Source organism: Haemaphysalis longicornis, unplaced genomic scaffold (genome assembly GCF_048455015.1).
Source record: "Haemaphysalis longicornis isolate Haplotype H1 unplaced genomic scaffold, Haemaphysalis longicornis Haplotype H1 scaffold_4, whole genome shotgun sequence".
Classification (NCBI taxonomy): domain Eukaryota; kingdom Metazoa; phylum Arthropoda; class Arachnida; order Ixodida; family Ixodidae; genus Haemaphysalis; species Haemaphysalis longicornis.
The window spans coordinates 20446260-20466166 of NW_027526361.1; the positions used below are offsets into that span (position 1 = coordinate 20446260).

Consider the following 19907-nt stretch of genomic DNA (forward strand, 5'->3'; position numbering starts at 1 on the left):
TAATACAAGTTTGTTTTATTCGAAAGCTTTTGTGCTTTGTAGTGCCTCCAGCACTTGTACGGAAGCAAACAATGCTTTATTTACTGACAAATAAATCAATTTAAATTAAAATTTTGATTCTCACACCAAATCGTGTATTTTCGTGACATCTGCAATGATGTCATATGTGCTGGGGAGCCTTGTTTACTGTTAGTCAACCTAGATGGCACCACCATACCGCAGCGAGCCATTTTCTGCCTTTGGTTATAACCGTTTTTACCTGGCTTGTTTTTGTTAAGGTAGAAAATAATCGTTTCGTGAAACATGGTGTTCGCTTGACAAATATGGTCACACAAGACACCGTCACTTACGCCAATCAGCCAGTGTCGTCTGAGACAACCCCAAAGCGCCGCAGTGCTGTGCAGCTAAAACAAGTGTAGTGCGCGCAGTACCAACAGCAGTACACATCGGTACTTCTATGTTTACGTGTACTTTCGTAACTTGCAATGTTTACCCCACCATTCTTACTCCTATAAAAAGAATATGCCCTAAATGTAAGCGCACATAGCTCATTCATCAAGCTTATAAGCCCTGCTAATTTGCGTTTGCTTTTGCCGGCCCCAGTCACTCGCAGAGAAGTCGCATATGACATCACAGGTTCTGTTGCGGGAAATGAGCTAGTGGGTGTCATGGCCATTCCCTTTTTTTCTTATTTCAGCAAAGTTTACGTTAAAAGTGGGGTCGGTATGATTCTAACGAGGCAATCTTTTGAATGAACCAAACGTGTTTTGTCTGCATGGCCCCTTAAAGGGACACTGAAGTGAATTTGTCAAGCTACCGTTTTTGCTTGCACTGCGTAGACTGGATCAAATTAGCACACTTTTCATCGTTTATCCGGTTGACAAATCGGTAATTATTTTACAAAGCGCGAAAGAAGAAAAACTACCATGCGCGGTTTGCGGTGGCCACACCAACTAAGGCTGTGACGTTGGGAGGAGGGGCGCCGTGATTGGACGATGCCCAAGGTTAGCAATCACACAAGTTTCGGTTTCGGTTTCGGTTCTGTAAAACATAACCAATGGCGTTGTTGGATGGGCATTCTCAATATCTCAGTAATCATCGTACCGCACTTCTGCCATGTTATCGGCTGTAAAATGCACAAGATAAGCCTCCCAGGACGGCTTGTAGTCGTAGCATTCACTAGCCGAGACCTACGCAGTGCATGAACGCCCTCCGCGTACCTGCAGACGCCCAAATGTCATGCGCTTTTCCCCCATATTTGGAGCTTGCCTCCCTCATGCCTGTATCGTAAAAAGCGTGTTCGCACCAGGCCAAGGGTCTGTTCATTCTGGCCTGTGCCCACTGCCTGCAAGCAGTCGGTGCTTATGGCAACAGCACGCCAACGAGAACTCGCTAGCGCGCCAGTGCCAGCCTGCGCGCGTTTTGTGAACTAGTTCGTGTAGCCATGAACGTTGCGGCCCAAAAAAAGGTGAACTCAATATAGAAAACATCGGCGGAAAACAAAAAAGTTAACTTACAAAAAAAAAAAAGCACGTACCCGCGGGGATTCGAACTCGTGACTTGCAAAACATTTGCGGTGACATACCCAGCGCCCCAGACCACTGAGCCACGGAGCGGGACGCGAAGGCCTTGCTAATATAGGGTATATATTGTACAACCGGTTTACACTTTTATTTAGTTTTGGCATTTCAAGCAGCTTAGGTGACTATTTGTTGTACTGCGATCGTGCAGTAAGCGTCGCCCGAGTTTCCACAGTAGCTCACGTCTAGCAATTGCATTTCGTAGACGGAAAAGCGTTCGCAGATGCGTAGTCGTGATGCTGACCGCTGTGCTTGTTCGCCCAGCGCAAAAAAGTGCTTCCCGCGCCCTAGTATTACGCTGTACGGTAAAAATATCAGTTGATTTTATTTCCTTAGTACCTATATTGACTTCACTGACTCTTCTCCCGCCTTCAAGAGGCCTTATATTTTCCTACTGGCGTACCAGTCAGCGAAGCGTCGGCTTGTGCAGCGCTTGTGTGAAGCGACCTTGACTTGGAGCTAGATACAGTGTACAAACAAACCAAGTAAAGAAAGGCACATTCTTCCATTCACAAACGTGTCCTGGCTTCGTTTCAACTAAGCGAACGAATTGCGACCAAGCAATTTTTTTTTAACCTCCTTGATTGCGACGACCCGCCGGCGGCCGGCGGACGAAACGCTGGGCCGACTGACTCTGTCGGCCGGGGAGCCGTGCAGTAGCGCAGCCGTGGCGCAGCCAATTGCCAGTTCATCCCCTCCTGACGTCACACGAAAACGCCACAGAAAATGGGCGAGCGTAAAGAGAGGAGGACAGCATTTTCAAATTAGTTTTTCTACTAAATAAAATTGCGTAAACGCGCCTAGAGTGGTCGAAACAAGGCCTGGGGACTCCGGACTACAATTTGCGCTAGTAATCCCGCAATGTTTACATATCACTTCAGTGTCCCTTTAAAGAAGAAGACTAGCATTATAACTGCAACACCCAATGTAAACCAGTGCTCAGTGCATCAGTGAATAAAAACTTTGGCAAAGGTTATTTCACTCAAAATAGCACATAACTTCAAACTTATGCCACGCAGACAAAAACCGATTTGTGTCGGTGTGCCGAAACACACAGCATAATGTGAAAATTTGATGTTCACACAGCTCGTGGAGTAACAAAAGTAGCTTAAAGCCCATCACCTCATCCTAAACACTGAGGGGGGCTACATGTAGAACATTCCTTGGAAGCCACTTTACGTCACTGACGGGCACTGCACTGATCACAGACCGTGGTATACAATCCTCCATCTTGTGGGTTGGGTGCATGTTTCTTGCCCGTTTCCACATAGCCTGTTGAATGTGGTGTCTGGGTCAAAATTTATAATCTCCCTCTCCTCTTGAATGCGAAAAGAAAATGTCGACTCATAACTTCCCACAAAGAATCTGAAAGAAGAAAGGCGTTTTGCTTGCTCAATTCACTTTGGTCTGTTATGTTCTAAACGTCAATAAATTTAGTTACCCGGCACTTTTACAGCCACAGCAAAAATAATGGTTGGCACAACTGTGTGATGCTTTGAGCTTGCCCTCTTGCATTATCTTCAGAGATCACAAATTCTTGAGTTCATAGGAAGTGACAACATACACGGCTTCATTTCATGTAACTATGTTGAATAAGTTGTTGACCTTCAGTACTACCTCCTTGGTTCTACTTAATACTGGCACAGCACCAGAGTATGAGAAATATCAAGGACAAGGAACCTCTCCAGAGGTTGCTGAACAGATGAGATGCATTTATTGGCTTAAATGATCTAAGGCTGACCATTTTGTATTGAACAAAACCAAGTGTGTTCTGTACAGTGAAGCTAGCAGCAGTCCATTCCCACAAGCACTTTTGCGAGCATCACAACATTGACAATAAGCACCACGCAATTGTCTAACCAAGACATTGCTTTCAGGCTAAAGACAGTTCTGGCATACCTACCCTAATAAAAGTGGCATGGTTGCAAAATACAGGAACAGCTGATGATTTAAACATAATTTGAAGACCAATCAACACAGGAACTGCTGATGTCACTGAGTGCTGATAATCACATCTACCTCGTCCAACTGATGAGCTGAGTTCAATAGCTAAATTTGAAAAAATGAGGCCATAAAGCTGACGAGGGTCGGTCATGACATGTTTGCGCACATAAAAAAAGACGACAAGTGAAAGTCACCATTTTTGGTACACCCGTGGTTCTCAAATGGTGCAAAGCAACAATGATTTTATCATTGTCATCACACTTTGCCTTCTTGACGATTCCTTCCAGAGAGAAAGTAGCCCATAATGTTTTTAGATGTTTACACACAGATGCTGCTAGGAAAGCAATTTTGGGTGGGCTTGTGAGCAAAAGCTATTAAGAGGGAGCAAGGATATTTAAAGGGACCCTGCAGCACTTCACATGGACTACTCGGAATGTATTTTGGGGTAAAGACTATTGTCCCAGCAATCTCCTCCCGTAAGAATTATAAAAATCCGTTCACTATCACCGAAACTATGCGCGATGAGAAATAGCGCAATATCATTCCCTCTCAACTCTACCGCGGGCAACGTGACAAAAGCAGCGCGCTCTCTCCCAGAGAGGGGGGCGGCTCGCGGCATTTTCTTCCGCGGCCTTCGATATATCATAGGCTGGGGAGTTTTCTCCTTTTCTCCGCAACGTGCAGGGGTCTATTTCCAGTCTGATGCCAGAAAAAAGCAGGCATGGTTGCCTGCCCGCAAGCGCGCACTCCGGCTGGTAGGGCGTTTTTGAAGCAATAAACGTTTGTTGTCGAGAGGTCTGGTTGAAAGGGAAGTATTGAGCTCATCACTCAAACTCCGTGCGCACTCAAAACACAAAATAAACGTAAAAATGTGCGTACAGGTTCAGGCATAGAAGAGGTTGGCACACAGCGCCGACAACGGCGGATCGTCACAGAAAATGCAAGAAATAAGCCGCGAAATTGACCAGTGATAACAGATCAAACAGCCATGGCCTCAATGACATCATTTAGGCAATGCCAGGAGTGCAAAGTGAGAATTGAAGAGAGCGCGGTTGGTTTTTCCACGTCTTTCACAGTGATTTGCGCGCTCACCGCTTCACGTGCACGTCTAGTATTTGGCTCAGGTATTCCTGGCAGTGTAAGCTAAACTTCGCGCAGGTTTACTTGCCCTGCTCAGAGTGTTGCAGGGCCCCTTAAAATTGCCACTCACGAGACAGCTTTTTAATTTAAAGCAAAGAATGGCCTCAACAGGCTTGTATGCACACAGAGCAGACAGCAGCACAAGCTCCCAAGTTCACAATGTATTTAGGTGGATTTCAATGCCATGAGCCTGGCGAGCAGCTCTTAGGTGAGTTTTTAAGCGAGTCCTTCTAAAATGAGAAATGCAGACAGCTGTGGAGAGGGTAAATTCTTTTAGATTCACGAGTCTATGGTCCGTTTGCTTTTCACTGCACCAATAAAGCCTCATGTAGAGCAATGTGTACAAGACAACACCTGCAGTGGGGCTACACAGATTTGCCAGTGCCTAGGTGGCGTCAAACTGGAACCAGTTGGTGACCAAACAATACCCTGCCTAGGTAAGGGTAAAGAAATGTAAAGATCGAAAAGTCATCTGCCCCAAACTAAGGGGCATAATTAAAATTACCTTGATTTATATATATTATCATTAATTAGAGCAGTGCAAAAATGGAAGTGTGTTCATATACTAGTCTGGCACTGTTACAGTGTGCGTGCATGCATGCATGCATGTGTGTGTGTGCTCTTTGCAAATTCAATCTTTCTCTGGAGGGGAGAAAACAGACTAAAGGGGAAAAAAAAGAGCCCATCCGCCGCCAGTTGTTGCAGTGCCTTTCAGCTGAGGAACTCGCATAGCCACAGCCTCCTTCCTTGTGATGACGAAAAGTTATTGAATTGTTGACTAGATTAAGCTGTGTCCAGGCGCCCTCAGAACCAAATGAAGCAGTACCTACCTCGCATGTGCCGCTATCCACTGGTCGACGATTGCGAGCCCGCCATCTTTGAGCTCTTTCCGAATTTCTTGGCTGGGCTCAAACCGCACAGCGTCCCCGAGGTGTGCCTTCAGTTCCTGGAACTCTGCAACGTATCGCAACATGATGTGGACCTCGTGCAAGAAAGCACGCGCACAAACAGAAAATAAGAAGTAGGCTCAACTATGTGTTAGGTACCATAAAACAATGCATTCAGAAAGTTGTCAACAAAAAAAGGTAAGAGCTATAAATTTACAAATAATTTTTTAAAGACGATAGTCTTTCTTGGGCTACTTAAACCCAGAAATTGTGGTCTGTCTGTATGTCTGTCTGTCTGTCTGTCTGTCCATCTGACTCCATTCAGCCACCCGGCCAAAGTAAAATGCATACTGCACAATAGTCTTATATACTCACAGCCAAATTTGAGCGTCTAAGCCCGGTTTAAATGTTCATACTTGTCAACTTTGTTGAACATGAACCAAACATTACGGAAATATGAGACCAAAAATTAATACACAAAGGATATTTACATATTTACAGTGTTCCTTTATTCATGGATGCATGGTTTTTTGATAGCAAATGATATTCTACATCTACTGCAGAAAACTGCCGCCTGCTGTTGCCCATGCCACCTCCTGGCGGCATATGAGAAATCATGTGGCAACAGCAACGAAAGGTTCCACTAGCTAGGTTCCACGTTCTGCTTGGAACGCACGTGGAGCACGGCAACGCGGTTCTATAAACCTTGAAGCTGGACCTCGATTCATGCGCGTCTCCGCCGTACTGCAGCACTGGCATCGAGGAACCCGGCCTGTAGCAGTGGAACGCGGTAAATTCAAATTGCCTTGAGCAAACCTTTAGTGTGTTTAGCTTGGGATGAGCGCGACGGCACAGGAACAGCATGAGAGGTGAGCAGGAAAGCAAAGGGGGGCATTTCATTGGCAAATGTCTACAAAGATTGACGACATTTGCAACAAAAGGAGCAGATACGCGGCCAGCTTTTTTTATGGTTTACAATCTACCAGTTCCAAAAAAGAATACTTGCAGAGCACAACTTGCATATACAGTAAACAGTATTACAATGAAGTCCTTGGGATAGGGAACTGGCTTTGTTATAAGTGATACTTTGTTAAAAAGGTAAAGGCAATTTGCTCTCAATGCAGTACAGTGGGGGCCACACAACACTTCGAATAAAGGGACTCTATTAAAACAAGGATTCATCATAACAACTGTCACACTCCAGAGCTCTCCAGATAGCCTTTTTTTTTGCTCTCCATCCATGATGTTGGGGGTGGTAGCCAGCACAACTCAGACTACTTGAGGTGGTCCCCTTCACTCATAGTAGTCGGAGTGGCGCTGGCTACCACCCCCAAGCACAGGATACAATTACCTTAACATAAATACTCGAGAAAGTGGAGGGGAGCACAGCCTTGCCGGTAGTATAGTGGTCATTGCACCAGACGTGTATTCTAGATGGAGGTCGTGTGTTCGGATCCCACCCGGCAGACACGTTATTCTCCACTTTCTTTCTTTTTTTCAAAAAACTGTATCTATTCCAATGTTAACACATGACCTACTACATTTTCCCCATGGCTTTCTTGACTGCCTGTCCTCATACAGGGCTCACCTTCATCGCCTGCATCGGTGGCCACAAACACCTTCTTCACGCCGTACTTGCGAAGCAGGGCCTGAATCTGCTCGGCAGCCCACTTGAGGTCGGGCACGTCCTTCGGTCGGCCGGTCACGTAGTCCTGACGTCTGAGGTGAACTGCCAGGTATGGGCCCCCCAGGGCATACTGCGTGCGGTTTGGAACAGTCCTCCAGTCTTCCTCGAGCAGAGTGCCATCCCTCTCGTCGTCCGAGTTCAAGACGTCTCGACGGAACTTGTCAGCCACTTCACGGAGCCTGCTCGAAAACCGCATGCTGCGCCTGATCTGCACCACAGACGAAAAGAAGAGATGCGAGCCGATAAGTCCACAAACCAAGGTCAGTTACGTGCAAACTCACACTCTGCTCACTCAAGTAGCAGTGCGTGTTATTGGCGGGCAAATGCCAATGTTCATAAATGCGAAGCATGGAGCAGGTAGCAAAGCATGTTGCTGTCACAAAGCATCATTTCATGCTCATGTGCAGTGGCCAAAAGGGTGTTTCACAGGAAATGCATTCGCTGCCAAGTTGGTGAGTCCCTGGGATGCATATTTCAATCATCTGGTGCATTGCTTGTAGCATGCCTTGAACATTTGTAGTTGTGCACTTAGATGCATCCCCAGCACATGACACTAGCCTCTCTCTGTCTCCCTTTTGTTTTTGCTCCACAGTCTGCATTTGTTTGCATTTTTTATGCTTCATCTCACTGCATACTAATGCAAAAATGATGGCTAGATGCCGCCAGCATGGCACATCAAGTTCTGGGTCAGAACCACAGCAAGGCTTCCCTTCTGAGCACCCAATGAACTGGGTACAACCTGCAAAGTTCAGGAAAATGCAGGCATGAAAAGAAAGCATTCTAGGGTGTAACTCAATGTGTCTTCTTAAGTTTCATTCGTAGTTTCTGTGCAAAGTGGTTATTCCCCAACCAAAAACAGGCTGCTACAGCTACTAGCCAGTGTCCTGTCTGGATGAACGAAAATTATCCTACGCATGAACAGGGTAGTAAAAGGGCTTGGTCACTGGGCCAGTGTTTGGACCTTGCCCCGTTGGGCTTCCACGGTTCGTTCGCATCGCATGCAGTTCAGATTTTGTTAGCACAAGCTTGCAAAGCAGACAGCACAGACCAAGGCCTGGTCAGACTGGGCCATGCGCAGGCAAGAGGCTGTAACGGAGATGCTAACCTCCCAGTAAACGGGGTCCCCGAAAATATCGTGGAGGATAACTTCGGCACGATCTAGCATAATGGCACTGTGAAGAAATGGAACAGGGTGGAAAGGACAGGGGAAAAATGTAAGCACTGCACCGAGTCCTCAAGCACAATGTGAAAGCTTGTAGCCTCACACAATTTTCACGCAGTATTGTTACCTGGTAAGGAACTGCGACAACCTTAGGCAAGGTAATTGCGTCAGAGTAGATCAGGGTTCTCCCCAGGGTGAGCAGCAGTGGTTTTGCCGCCCACCACCACTCAGGCCAATTGCCCACTCCTGTGACCACCCGCCCACCACTGCCCTCTCGGGCTTCAAGTTTGCTGCACTGGCGGACAGCTTTCTGTGCCTAGGCAGTGGAAGTTACGAGAGCGAGGGGCCCTCTTCCACAAGCGCACTGCTACGGGAAAGCACAGACACCGGAGGAAAACGGCCACAAATCCTCACGAGTCATAAACACAGGCCGCGAAGTTGGTGGGAATTGCGAACGAAATGACTTCGGTAGACTGTGAGAGACTCTTCAGCTTTGAAACTCATCAAAACACAACTGAGGAATCGCCTCAATGAGAAGACACTGAACTGTGTCATTCGCTTTACGACTGAAGGACCTGATGTTGAGAGCTTCGTACGGGAAGCTGGGCCAAACTGACAAATCGGAGGCTGAAAGCGTACGATGTCGGGAACACAGAGCGATTGCGCTCGAACGGCTGTTGTCTTGTCACTTATCGGTATGCACCTGTCAGACCCCCCCCCTCCCTCCCTCTCTCGGTCTTGATATACGTCCACCTCTGAAAGTTTTCTGGGGGGAACCCTGCAGTAGATAGACCAGTGACACAACACTCCTTTTGTCCTCGTTTGAAAAAATTGACATTGGGCTGTTTTAAGCCTGCTTGTTTGATTCATAAGCGGCCAACAAACAGAAAGCAGCCACAACCGTCAGACATTGTCAAAATTTTTGTAACATTCGTTCACGCAACCATCTCACAAATAATGCTTACGAAGCAAAAGGATGTACTACTATTCCTTTATTCATAGTTCTTTTAATAGCCGAATGTCTTGTGGAGAGACTTGACACAATTCTGAGATGTCCCAACTGTGGTGGAAGTTAAAAGTGGTGGCCTATTAAACTTAGTCCGGCGGGAAACGAACTTTGGCTGCTTGAATTGTAAAGGGATCAGGACTCATGATTTGTGCTATGGTGTATATGTACGCTATAGGCAAATGTTTTCACGACTGTGGTCCCACGCTTTGTGTTTGCAACGAGAGTGATAGTATGTAAATCATTTTTGTTATTGAAACACGGGTTGCCACAACATGCCGTAGCTCTATCCGAAGGAATGCCAGGTCACTTGCAGTCTACTACTAAGAAATTGCAAATTGTAAAACCTTTTCATCGGAAAGTAAAATGACTACTTTAGGTCCTTTATTGCAAGCATACTTCTGAAGCTGTGTAAATAATGTCCGAGATGGAAATTTGTAAGATGGCATATGCAACAACGTTCACAAGTGCAACAAATCACCAGCCCAAGGGTGCAGTCATAAAATCTTTTTCGAGACTCCACTGAGTGTTTCAAAACACTGGGAAATAAAATCCACCAGTTTTTGCTGCAAATAGCAAGTAACAAGTGCATTTGCAACAGTCTTTTTTTGGGCGAACGGCACAGGTGACGTAATATGCAAGCATATTTCAACCTTTCGCGATAAATTGCATGCTGAGCATCATCCGTTGGTCCTGCACTTTCTGTCCCTAGTTTTGCTGCACTCTTCAGCTGAGAATATAGCACGTGTTGCACTTTTAAGAACAATTGTCTTTCCATTTGCTTGTTTTCTTCACAACGCTAATTTAGTATGGGCAAGGAGGTACACATGGTATGCGCAGCAAAACCGGCATGAATCACGCGAGAATAAACAATTTACAAAGAGGCAACTGGTACGACTGATATCGCTAACCAGCTCTGAATGCTGCGACACATGCACAGCTGGGATAAAAAAATCCCTTAATACGTACGTATAGTTGGAGTGCTTCTGAAGCAATGGCTTCAGTGTGGACGCCGATCCTTGGACAGACAGGCAGGCAAACTGTCTGCTGGCAATATCATGATAGCCCCAGAACCAGCCACTGAAGAGCCCGTCGTCTTCCTCGTAGTAGTACTGAGTGTCCTCCAGGCAGGGCGCCTCTTCGTACTTCTCATCCCAGGTGGTCGAGCTGAATGTGCTCGGATAGTGCTGCAGGTAGAAGACTTTGTCGATCATCGTTCCTGCCTCTGGAAATAAACATTCATGCACTGCTCTGAGGAAATGCTGAGGCACTGCACAGAACAAAATAGGTGGTATTCATTGAAAAGTTTAGCTGCCAGTTTCTTCCTTTGGCAACACTGGAAAAGGCCACGGACATGGCACAGCTTGTTCCACTGCGCCCGCACGCCGAAGAAGAAAAAAACACCAGCGTGCGTTGTCTGCTCCGTTTCAACGCTCCATTTCAACCTGATTCTCAATGTTGGTATCAACAGAGACGTTATTAATCGCACTCACATTGAACTTGAGGCATTACTTTGCATTCAGTGGGGTAGAGTTTCGAATGTCCAATACAAATCATGTGCTTAGCAAAGACAAGTACTGCCATCCCGCGGAACCAGACATAACCAGTAATGGTGGACTCACATGGTTGCCTGCATGCGTGACTTGCCAGTGAATACAAGCTATAGGCGGCGTGTTAAGTAAGAACGGAACAGATACAAGGGTACAAAGTTTGCTATGAGAAAATAACAAAGTGATAAACAGTAAATGCAGTTTACTATCATACAGATGATGAAAGAACTGAAGTTATTGAGATCATTGTAAAAACTGAACGACTTAGCATTACTTTATTTTTGTAGAACAAAAAGAAATTTAGGTTATCTACAATGGTTTATTATGTTTTCTTTTACTTTTCAGCAAGCACACTGCTGAAGTGTGAAACATAAAACCCAGCTTACCGCGGAAGTCTTCCAGCTCCATAACGGGTACATAAGCTGCCAGGCTTGTTATGTCGAAGAACTCTTTCCATTTGATCCTGACCTGAGAGCCAACATCTTTGCTTCGCCAATGGTAGAGAGGTCCCCATGGTGGCAGAACCAGCACCCACTGCTGTTCAGGGTCCAAGTCCATGTTAAGCGAGGCTACAAGCCTTGCGACTCTCATGTAGACGTCCCTCCTCAGGTTGAACCCTTCGCCGGGATTCACATCGTACAGCAAGTATTTCCTGCAATAAATATCCCTGATGTATAGCAGCAGCAAAACAGCCAGGTACAGTGAAGCCCCAAACACAGCCCAACAAAAAATGGCAGCTGAAAGCAGCTGGTTTATGGTTAAATTTCTAGCTGCGCCAAGCTGGGAATTTATAGGTGGTATTCATTGAAAAGTTTAGCTGTCAATTTCTTCGCTTGGCAGCACTGAAATGGCCACGGACATGGCCAAAGCGCCACGGACATGGTGTGGCTTGTGCCGCTGCGGCCGTACGCCGAAGAAAAAAATAACACCGGAGGGCGTCGTCTGCTCCGTTTCAACCCGATTCTCAGCGGTGGTGTCAATCGAGTTGTCATTAATCGCACCCACATTGGAGTCGAGGCATTACTTTGCATTCGGCGGGCTAGAGCTTGGAATGGCCAACCCATATCATGTGCTCAGCACGGACAAGTACCCCCATCCTGCGGAGCCCAACGTATCCAGTGACGGCGCACTCACACGGTTGCCTGCATGCGTGCCTCGCTATTGAATACAGGCTATACCATTTTCTCTTGGGAGGACTTTGTATCCAATGTATCCTTCAACATATTCCTTTGTAGAAAAGTAAAAAAGTTACGACAAGTTCCTCAGTGGAGTGCTCAGGAGATGCAAAGCGTGTACCTTCTCGATCTCATGTGGTCACTCTATGAGCAAGTGATCCATTTCCCCATCCCCATTTGATAAAGTGAATCTGCACAGTATGACTGGTAGAAGTTTATTTTTCCTGTGTTTCAACGTATCGAGCGAAGGAGGATGCTCATGCAAGTAGACCACAGTCAACCGAGCTGGAACCCTTTTTGTCTGGTACACTAGGACGGCAGTATAATTGTAAATAAACAAAAACAGGCACTCCTCATGTTTACCCTCTCGCTGGACCCCGTTTTAATGTGTGAGAATTATACAGGTGTTATTTGGCTCAATTGGTGAAAAACAGTATTCCCAGATCCGTGTAGCCAAACAGCGTGGCCAGAAGGTGTCAGTACATTTTCGTTTGGTAGGTGATTAACTAAACGGCACTGGTGGTGGTGGCGGTGACACGCATTTTTATTTACACACGGTACAAAGCCGCCCCGTTACACTTTGGCGAATTTCGAGGCCAGGGAAAGGAAATAGCTTATGGGACCTGGGGAAAAAATAAAATAAGATAATGGCCCCAACGGACTACGTAGTTAAAGAAGGTGGTACTGTGCACGTGCTTAGTAACAATTTTAATGCATGGTGACCCACTAGATGGCGCAAGCTAGCCTAAGGTGCGAGGGAGGGATGAAAATTAGAACCTCCGGGGGAAGGGGATAGCAAGGGTCTAGGAGGCACAAGCCAATAAAACCTGTTAGGAGTAGAATAAACAAGCTGAAACAGGCAAGACGGTTGTAAACAGTCGACGCCCCGAGAGAGAGAGAGAGAGAGAGAGAGAGAGAACTTTATTCTGGAGCTGTTGGGTCAACGGCGAGTGGTGACCAGCGCTTGGAGGGCGCCGGTGACCTGGGCTGCTCGTTCAGCGAGTCCTTGCTGGACCCGCGGATCCGAGCTGCCTAACGCCACCTCCCAGTGCTCCACACAAGAGATGAGAGGGAATGAGTTTTGAGGGCATTGCCAAATTATATGAGCAACTGTTTCGTGGGCTCCACAGTCGGGACATTGGGGAGAGGGAAATACAGATGGATAAACTGCATGTAGTCTGGTGCGACAGGGGAGGGTATTGGTTTGGAGAAGGCGCCAGTACCGTTCCTCGGTAATAGAGAGTGACCAATGGGGTGGAGGGTAGCGCCGGCGAGAGAGGCGGTAGTGGCAGGTAATTTCATGGAAAGTCAGAAGGCTGTCGCGGGTTGATTGGGCTCCATGGGAAGGGGTGCGACCTGGCGCAACTCGGTGGGTTAGCTCTCGAGCTGCAAGGTTAGCCGCTTCGTTTCCTTCCAGCCCCGCATGGGCAGGAGTCCAAACCAACTCCGCATGGGAAGTGGGAGGATTTTGAAGGAGAATTTTGAGAGCCTGCGGGGAAATAATCCCCCGGGCGAAATTTCGAATGGCCGTTTTCGAATCGGAGATAACAATTGTTGGGGTAGGCCGATGAGTCAGCGCTAGTGCAATAGCCGCCTCTTCCGCCGTGGCAGGGGAGCGCGTTCGGATAGTGAGTGAATGGTAAGAGGTTGCGTTTGGATCAAAGATGGCGGTGACTGCGTAGGCGTTGTGATGGGTATAACTCGCGGCGTCCACATAGGCGGTGGACTGGCCCATGGGGTATTTGCGGGCTAGAATGTGTGCGCGATGTTCACGGCGTTTAATATTGTGCTCCGGGTGCATATTGCGGGGAATCGGCCGCACAAGCAGGAGATTGTGCAAGTCGGGTGGGATGTAGACTCTGGAGTCAGTAACAATCGGTGCATGAAGCCCAAGCGACTCTAGGATGTATCTGCCAGTAGAAGTGGTAGAAAGGCGGGAAAGTTGACTGACAGAATGAGCTTCTATGAGCTCTTCAGCTGTGTTGTAAATGCCGAGGCGTTCCAGTTTGGCAGTGGAAGTACTTTGAGGGAGTAAAAGCGCCGCTTTGTGTATTTTTCGTATGAGGCAGTTGATTTTAGACAGCTCCGTTTTACTTGAGTTAAGGTACGGGAGGGCGTATGTCAGGCGAGTGAGCACGAATGCTTGAACCAGCCGGAGGCGCTCAAATTCCGTCATTCCTTTGTTTCGAGCTGTTATGCGACGGATGAGGCCAATAGTTTGGTTGACTTGTGAGGTGAGTTGAGAGATATATCGCGTATTGGCTCTGTTGCGCTGTATGGTCAAACTGAGGACTTTAAGAATAGGGACACATGGTATGGGATTATTTTGTATTCGTATAGTTATGTCTGGAGTGGAGCGTGACCGGCGGGGGGCAGGGAGGGTCAAGAGCTCCGACTTACTTGGGGAGCATTCAAGACCGGCCAGTGCCACTTCTGCTACGACGATGTCTGTGCCTGACTGAAGCGCCTCCTCAATTTGTGCATCACTACCTCCGGCGCACCACATAGTAATATCATCAGCATATAGACTATGTCTAAGATGTGGAATTTGAGCTAAACGCTTAGGGAGATTAAGGAGAGCCAAATTAAAGAGGAGAGGAGAAAGGACTGCACCTTGAGGGGTACCAAAGGAGGGCATGTGAATGGTGTCCGATACTAAATCACCGATGTGAATCACGGCAGTACGATTAGTAAGGAATTCTTTAATATAAGTATAAACCCGTTGTCCGGGGTTGCACATTGCCAGATTTTGGAGTATAGCTCGGTGTGAAACTCTGTCGAAGGCTTTGGTGAGATCTAGTGCTAGAATAGCAGCTGTATCTACTTTGGAGGCCGGGACAATGATCTTATGTTGAAGTTGCAAAAGGAGATCCTGTGTCAAAAGACCCTGCCTGAAGCCTAGCATGGTGTGGGGAAGTGCATTGGTTTTGGTAAGATGTTGAACTAAGCGGGCATGGATGATGTGCTCAAGAACTTTCCCTACGCATAAAGTGAGGGATATTGGGCGGAGATACTCCAATTTCAATGGTTTGCCCGGTTTAGGTATTAGAGTTATTTTAGCGTGCTTCCATGAAGGAGGCAAAGTGCCTGTGGTCCAATAGAGATTATAGTACTGTGTGAGGATGTAGATGGAGTTGTCGTCTAATTTTCGAAGAAGTTTATTGGTTACACCATCTTGCCCAGGTGCTGATCCAGGCCTAATCTTCATGAGTGCCGCTCTGACTTCCGTTTCGGAGATTTCTCTGTCTAAGTCCGGATTATTATCGCCCGTGTATGACGGCAGCTCCATGGTATCCCCTTCAGCTATGTAGAGAGTACGAAGACGGTCTAGGAGTTGTGCATCTTCACCGGGAAATTGTTGAATAATTTTCATGAGCCGATTATTGGTAGCTATTCGTGAGTGACTGGGATCCAACATGTGTTTAAGGAGGGACCAAGTACGCCTCATGCTGAGATTACCTTTCATCTGTTCACATACCTGGCCCCATTGAGCACGAGCAAGTTCAGAGGTATAAGTCTCTATCGTTGCAGCGAGAGAGGCTAACCTAACTTCAAGGCGCTTATTATGTTTCTGCTTACGCCATCTACGCTGTATGCTGCGATAAGCGTCCCACAGATGATACAGGCGGGCATCTACTAATTCAGCAGGTATTTCGGGGTCTACGGGATTGTCGTGAGTGCGTTTGTTATCGAGAATTTGGCTGACCCAGGTATGATACGATTCAGAGGATATTTCAGGGGACTCTGACACTGCACAGGTTTTCCTAAAGGCATCCCAATCTGTCAGGTATTTCTGTCGGGGTCGGCGCAAGATTTCAGATTGGAGGCGTAGATCGAGTCGTATAATGAAATGGTCGCTGCCGAGCGTATGTGGTGTGCAGAGCCATTGAACTTCTGGGATCCCGCGTGAGAAAGTAAGGTCCGGGGAAGTATCTTTTTGCACGCTATTGCCAATTCTTGTGGGGGTGGAGGGGTCGGACTCGATTGTAAAGCGCTGACCCTGGGTGAGCTCCCATAAGAGTCGGCCCTTGCGGGTAGTGTGTGTGTAACCCCAAGCTGTGTGGGGGGCATTGAAATCACCTAATACGAGCAAAGGGTGAGGTTGCGAAGCTTGAATAGCAAGGTGAAAAAGTTGCTTGAATTTGTGTGAGTGCGCACGGGGGCTACTGTACACGTTGAGAATATACAATCGGGAGGCTTTGCGCTTGAGGGGGTAGAGGACAACCAAATCATGTGGAATATCAATGCTGTCAAATTGTGAGCGTTCACCGGGAATATTACGTTGAACCAATACTGCAGTGTATGGGTTATCCGGAGATTGGAAGGCCTGATAGCCCATCAACTTGACGTTAGATCCAGGTTCTTGTAGTGCTATTGCAACAGGGGCTTTTTGTTCAGTGGAGAGAAGTAACTGCAGGTTGGGGCGTTTGCGGGTAAAGCCTCTGCAATTCCACTGCCAAACAGAACACTCGGCGTCCCGCTTATTCATCCTAAAACTCACTAGGCGGAAGGGGGGTATTTTGCGGCAAAGTGTGGTCGCTGGTAGTGGCGGCGATTCCCCGCATGCAGTTGTGTATATCGGCACGAAGAGATTCAATGGTGGCCTGCATGGCTGCCTGGTTGGCTAAGAGAATTTGGTGGAGCTGTAAGTATTCTTCTTTCTGCTGCGCGAGAGCCGTCTTGCATGCCGCCTCGATCCCTGCGAAACGATCCTCTGTTGGGGTGGGTGTAGTGTCGGAGGTAGTAGGGTTAGCCGTGGCTTTCCGCTTAATTGGTGGGGGAGTGGAAACCTCCTGGGAGGCCGGAGTTGATTGCTGCTCTGATTGCACGGAGGGTATAGCGGGCCTAGTGTGCAGTTGTTGTTTCAGGAGGCTGTTTTCGCGTCTCAATGCTGCATTTTCTTGCTTCAAGGTTAGTATTTCTGCCCTGATAGCTTGTAATTCTTTAAGAATTTCAGCTTGCGTATCAGAGGAGGTAACGTACGAGGGTAATGATGATGGCGATGGAGCACTGAGAGGCGAGCGCTGGCAGCTCACCTTTGTCTTGTCGATGCCCGATGGAGGGAGCTGTACAGCGCCGGCGCGACACAGAAGGTCTGGTCGTCCACAGGAAAGAGTACCTGAGGCCTTGGCAGGTTGCAGCGGTGGAAAGTCCGTGGCACAAAGAGTCCCTGAAGAAGTTGCAGCCTTAGCGTATGACACGGCAGGTCGGCGCGGTTGGTAGCGCTTGGGACACGCCGCTGTTCCAGTAGCATGAGGGCCTTCACAAACGATGCATTGCGGAACACATGGGTGATTTTCGGGGCATTGACGATTCCGCAGGTTGAGCACCGAGAGAGGGCTTGTCCAGTTGGGCAGACGTCGGGTCGATGTCCTGGCCGCCAGCATAAAGTGCAGGCTTCTGATTTCTTGCGAAATGGCTTGCAGCGGTATGTTGCAGCGCGATACCGAACCCAGTAAGGTACGGTAGTTCCATCGAAGAGAATTTGGACTATGTTAGAGTCACTCAGCCTCCTGGCGTCGAGGACTCCGAGTCCAGGGTTGAAGTGGCATATGCTATGGAGTATTTGTTCTGGGGTTTCTTCGGATGGGATATTGAAAATGACGCCCGTCGCTGTATTAGATGGGGCGGGTACGTGCGTGGACAGCGGGTATTCTTTGCCATTCAAAGTTAACGCCTCGAGCTTCGCATACTTCTGCGCTCGGCTTTCGTCCGGGGTGCTAGCGATGATGAAATTCGCCCTCGCGTGAATGCGGATTTGATCTTCTTCATGAAGAGGTAGTCCCGCTTGCTTCTGCACGGTGTCAGCCAGAGTAGCCAGAGGGACTTGGGTGAGGGCTAGACCACCTCTCGGTCGAAGGATCACTTTGATGTCGTCCTCCGGCAAAGGGAGCACCGGGGGAATCGATCGCGCCGGTCGACGGCGGCATCGGCTGGAAGAGGCATTACAAGAAGAAGATGCGATGGCAGAGTTGGCCTGCAGCGATTGTCCACGAAGGGATTGTTGGTGACGAATCAGCGAACCAGCAGTACCTGCTACCTGTTTTCCACACCAACGGTTCCGGCATGATGTAAGGACTCTCCTGACACCGCTTTCGTCAAGTTCGACCCAACAGGCGAGTCAAACTGTCCACTCAAAATCTAACCCTAACGCCACAGCGTAGAACAGCATCAACCACGCCTCGCGCCGAAGCTGTGCGCGGCTGCCGGCTGCATTCCACAGCACGTGCCGTCAGCCTTCACTCCGCTGCACGAGCGCGCCGGCCGTGGTCAGCGTCTCGGCAGCAGCATGATGGAGGTTACCGTCAAAGGAGATGACATCGCTCCGGAGGACCTCGACCACCCCTCTTGGATGACGCCCCGACACGAAGGGAGAGCCTGTAATCATCATGCATCGGCGCGCAGCAGGAGCAACACAGCACAGCAACTAAGTATCATCGTCTGCATTCGCATCGTCTCGTGGGAAGCGAAACACGGCCCAGCTAAAGTCGAAATACGGCCGTTTTTAAATGCGGAGCATTTCTTAGGCTCGCGATGTCACTCGTCGATGTTGTCGGCGCCGTTCACACGCTCACTGCGCATGCGCGTCGCGTCGAGGCGCAGGTGCGCGTCTCACCCCGTACCCTCCTCGCTCTCAACAACAAGTGCGGCGGTGCGGGAGGAGCGCGTGTACCCCGTGCGCTCCGTCGCTCTCAACAACAGCTGCGGCGGTGCGGGGGGAGCGCGTCTGTGCGCGCATGCGTCGTAGCTACCCGTGCGCTGCGTCGCGCTCAACAGTAACGGCGGCAGGGCGTGTACACGTGATAACGGCGTGGTGGGTACGTGGAAAGTTCGCGCGCTTGTGTACGGAAGTGTGCGCATGCGCGTCTCTCCCCCGTACTCCTCTCCCTCGAACGCGGGCGGTGTGTATATAAGCGGCGGAGCGCGCGTTCGGAATTCAGTCAAGGGCGTCTTTGCTTGGCTTTCGCTTGACTTGACGCTTTGCTTGACGGCACCAAGCAATAAAGACAGACTTTAACTTTACACTCCTTGCCTTCGCTTCTCCTTCATTCAATAAATAAGAATAATAAAGACTAAATAACAATTAAGCATTCCCAAACCACAGCCAATTACGCAACATTCACGCGATACCCCCACCACTCTGCGACGCATTTACTCGAGTTCCCCACGTTGGAAGATGCGGGCGGGTTTTTTTTTTTTTTCATCTGGCGAAATAAAGCTATCATCATCTGGCGTGTTTTGCGACATCACTCACCCAGCAACACTTTACTCGGCAGCACAATACTCAGTGAGAATCGATGTTTTCTGTCCACTACGCACTATACATTGATGGGTAATGTTTTGCAGCGTCCCTGGACGGTTTGAATATTCCTTTCGCCTCGATTTTATAAGGCCTTATTTGAAACACTGAAGCAAGGTTCAGTGTATCCTGTATAACGGCACCAGTGTGCAATTTATAACATGCAAAAAAACTTCAGGAAACAAACAACACGAGAGCTCATACGTACCGAAGCCGAGGATGGCTCGAGCACGACGACTCACCACCGTTGCACGGAGTGTGCGATCTCGCAACACCGCACAGAACAATGACAACATAAAAAACCGCTGCTTTCGGTTTGATACTGGAGTGTCTCACTAGCCACATCGCGCATTAAATTTTCAGAGGTTTAGGTAAAAGGTAAAAACATGTTTCGTATTTTGAACAAACCCCGCAAACATGCCTCAAAAGAAGTCCGCCAGACTCGGTGGCTTCAAGCTGGCTGATTGGGCGGCCGA

The 19907-nt window shown here is 48.3% G+C and overlaps 1 protein-coding gene across 1 annotated transcript; it reads right to left on the bottom strand.

Annotated features, from left to right (window-relative positions):
- Positions 1-19906, bottom strand: O-fut2 (O-fucosyltransferase 2). The gene is made up of 7 exons (XM_077706123.1): positions 19640-19906; positions 11343-11608; positions 10376-10631; positions 8344-8410; positions 7140-7446; positions 5495-5618; positions 1-2945 (listed from the first exon to the last, which is right to left on the bottom strand). Exons 1-7 carry the CDS (start codon positions 19774-19776, stop codon positions 2783-2785), a joined length of 1320 nt encoding a protein of 439 aa, XP_077562249.1. The 5' UTR covers positions 19777-19906; the 3' UTR covers positions 1-2782.
- Between the last annotated feature and the right edge of the window lies 1 nt (position 19907).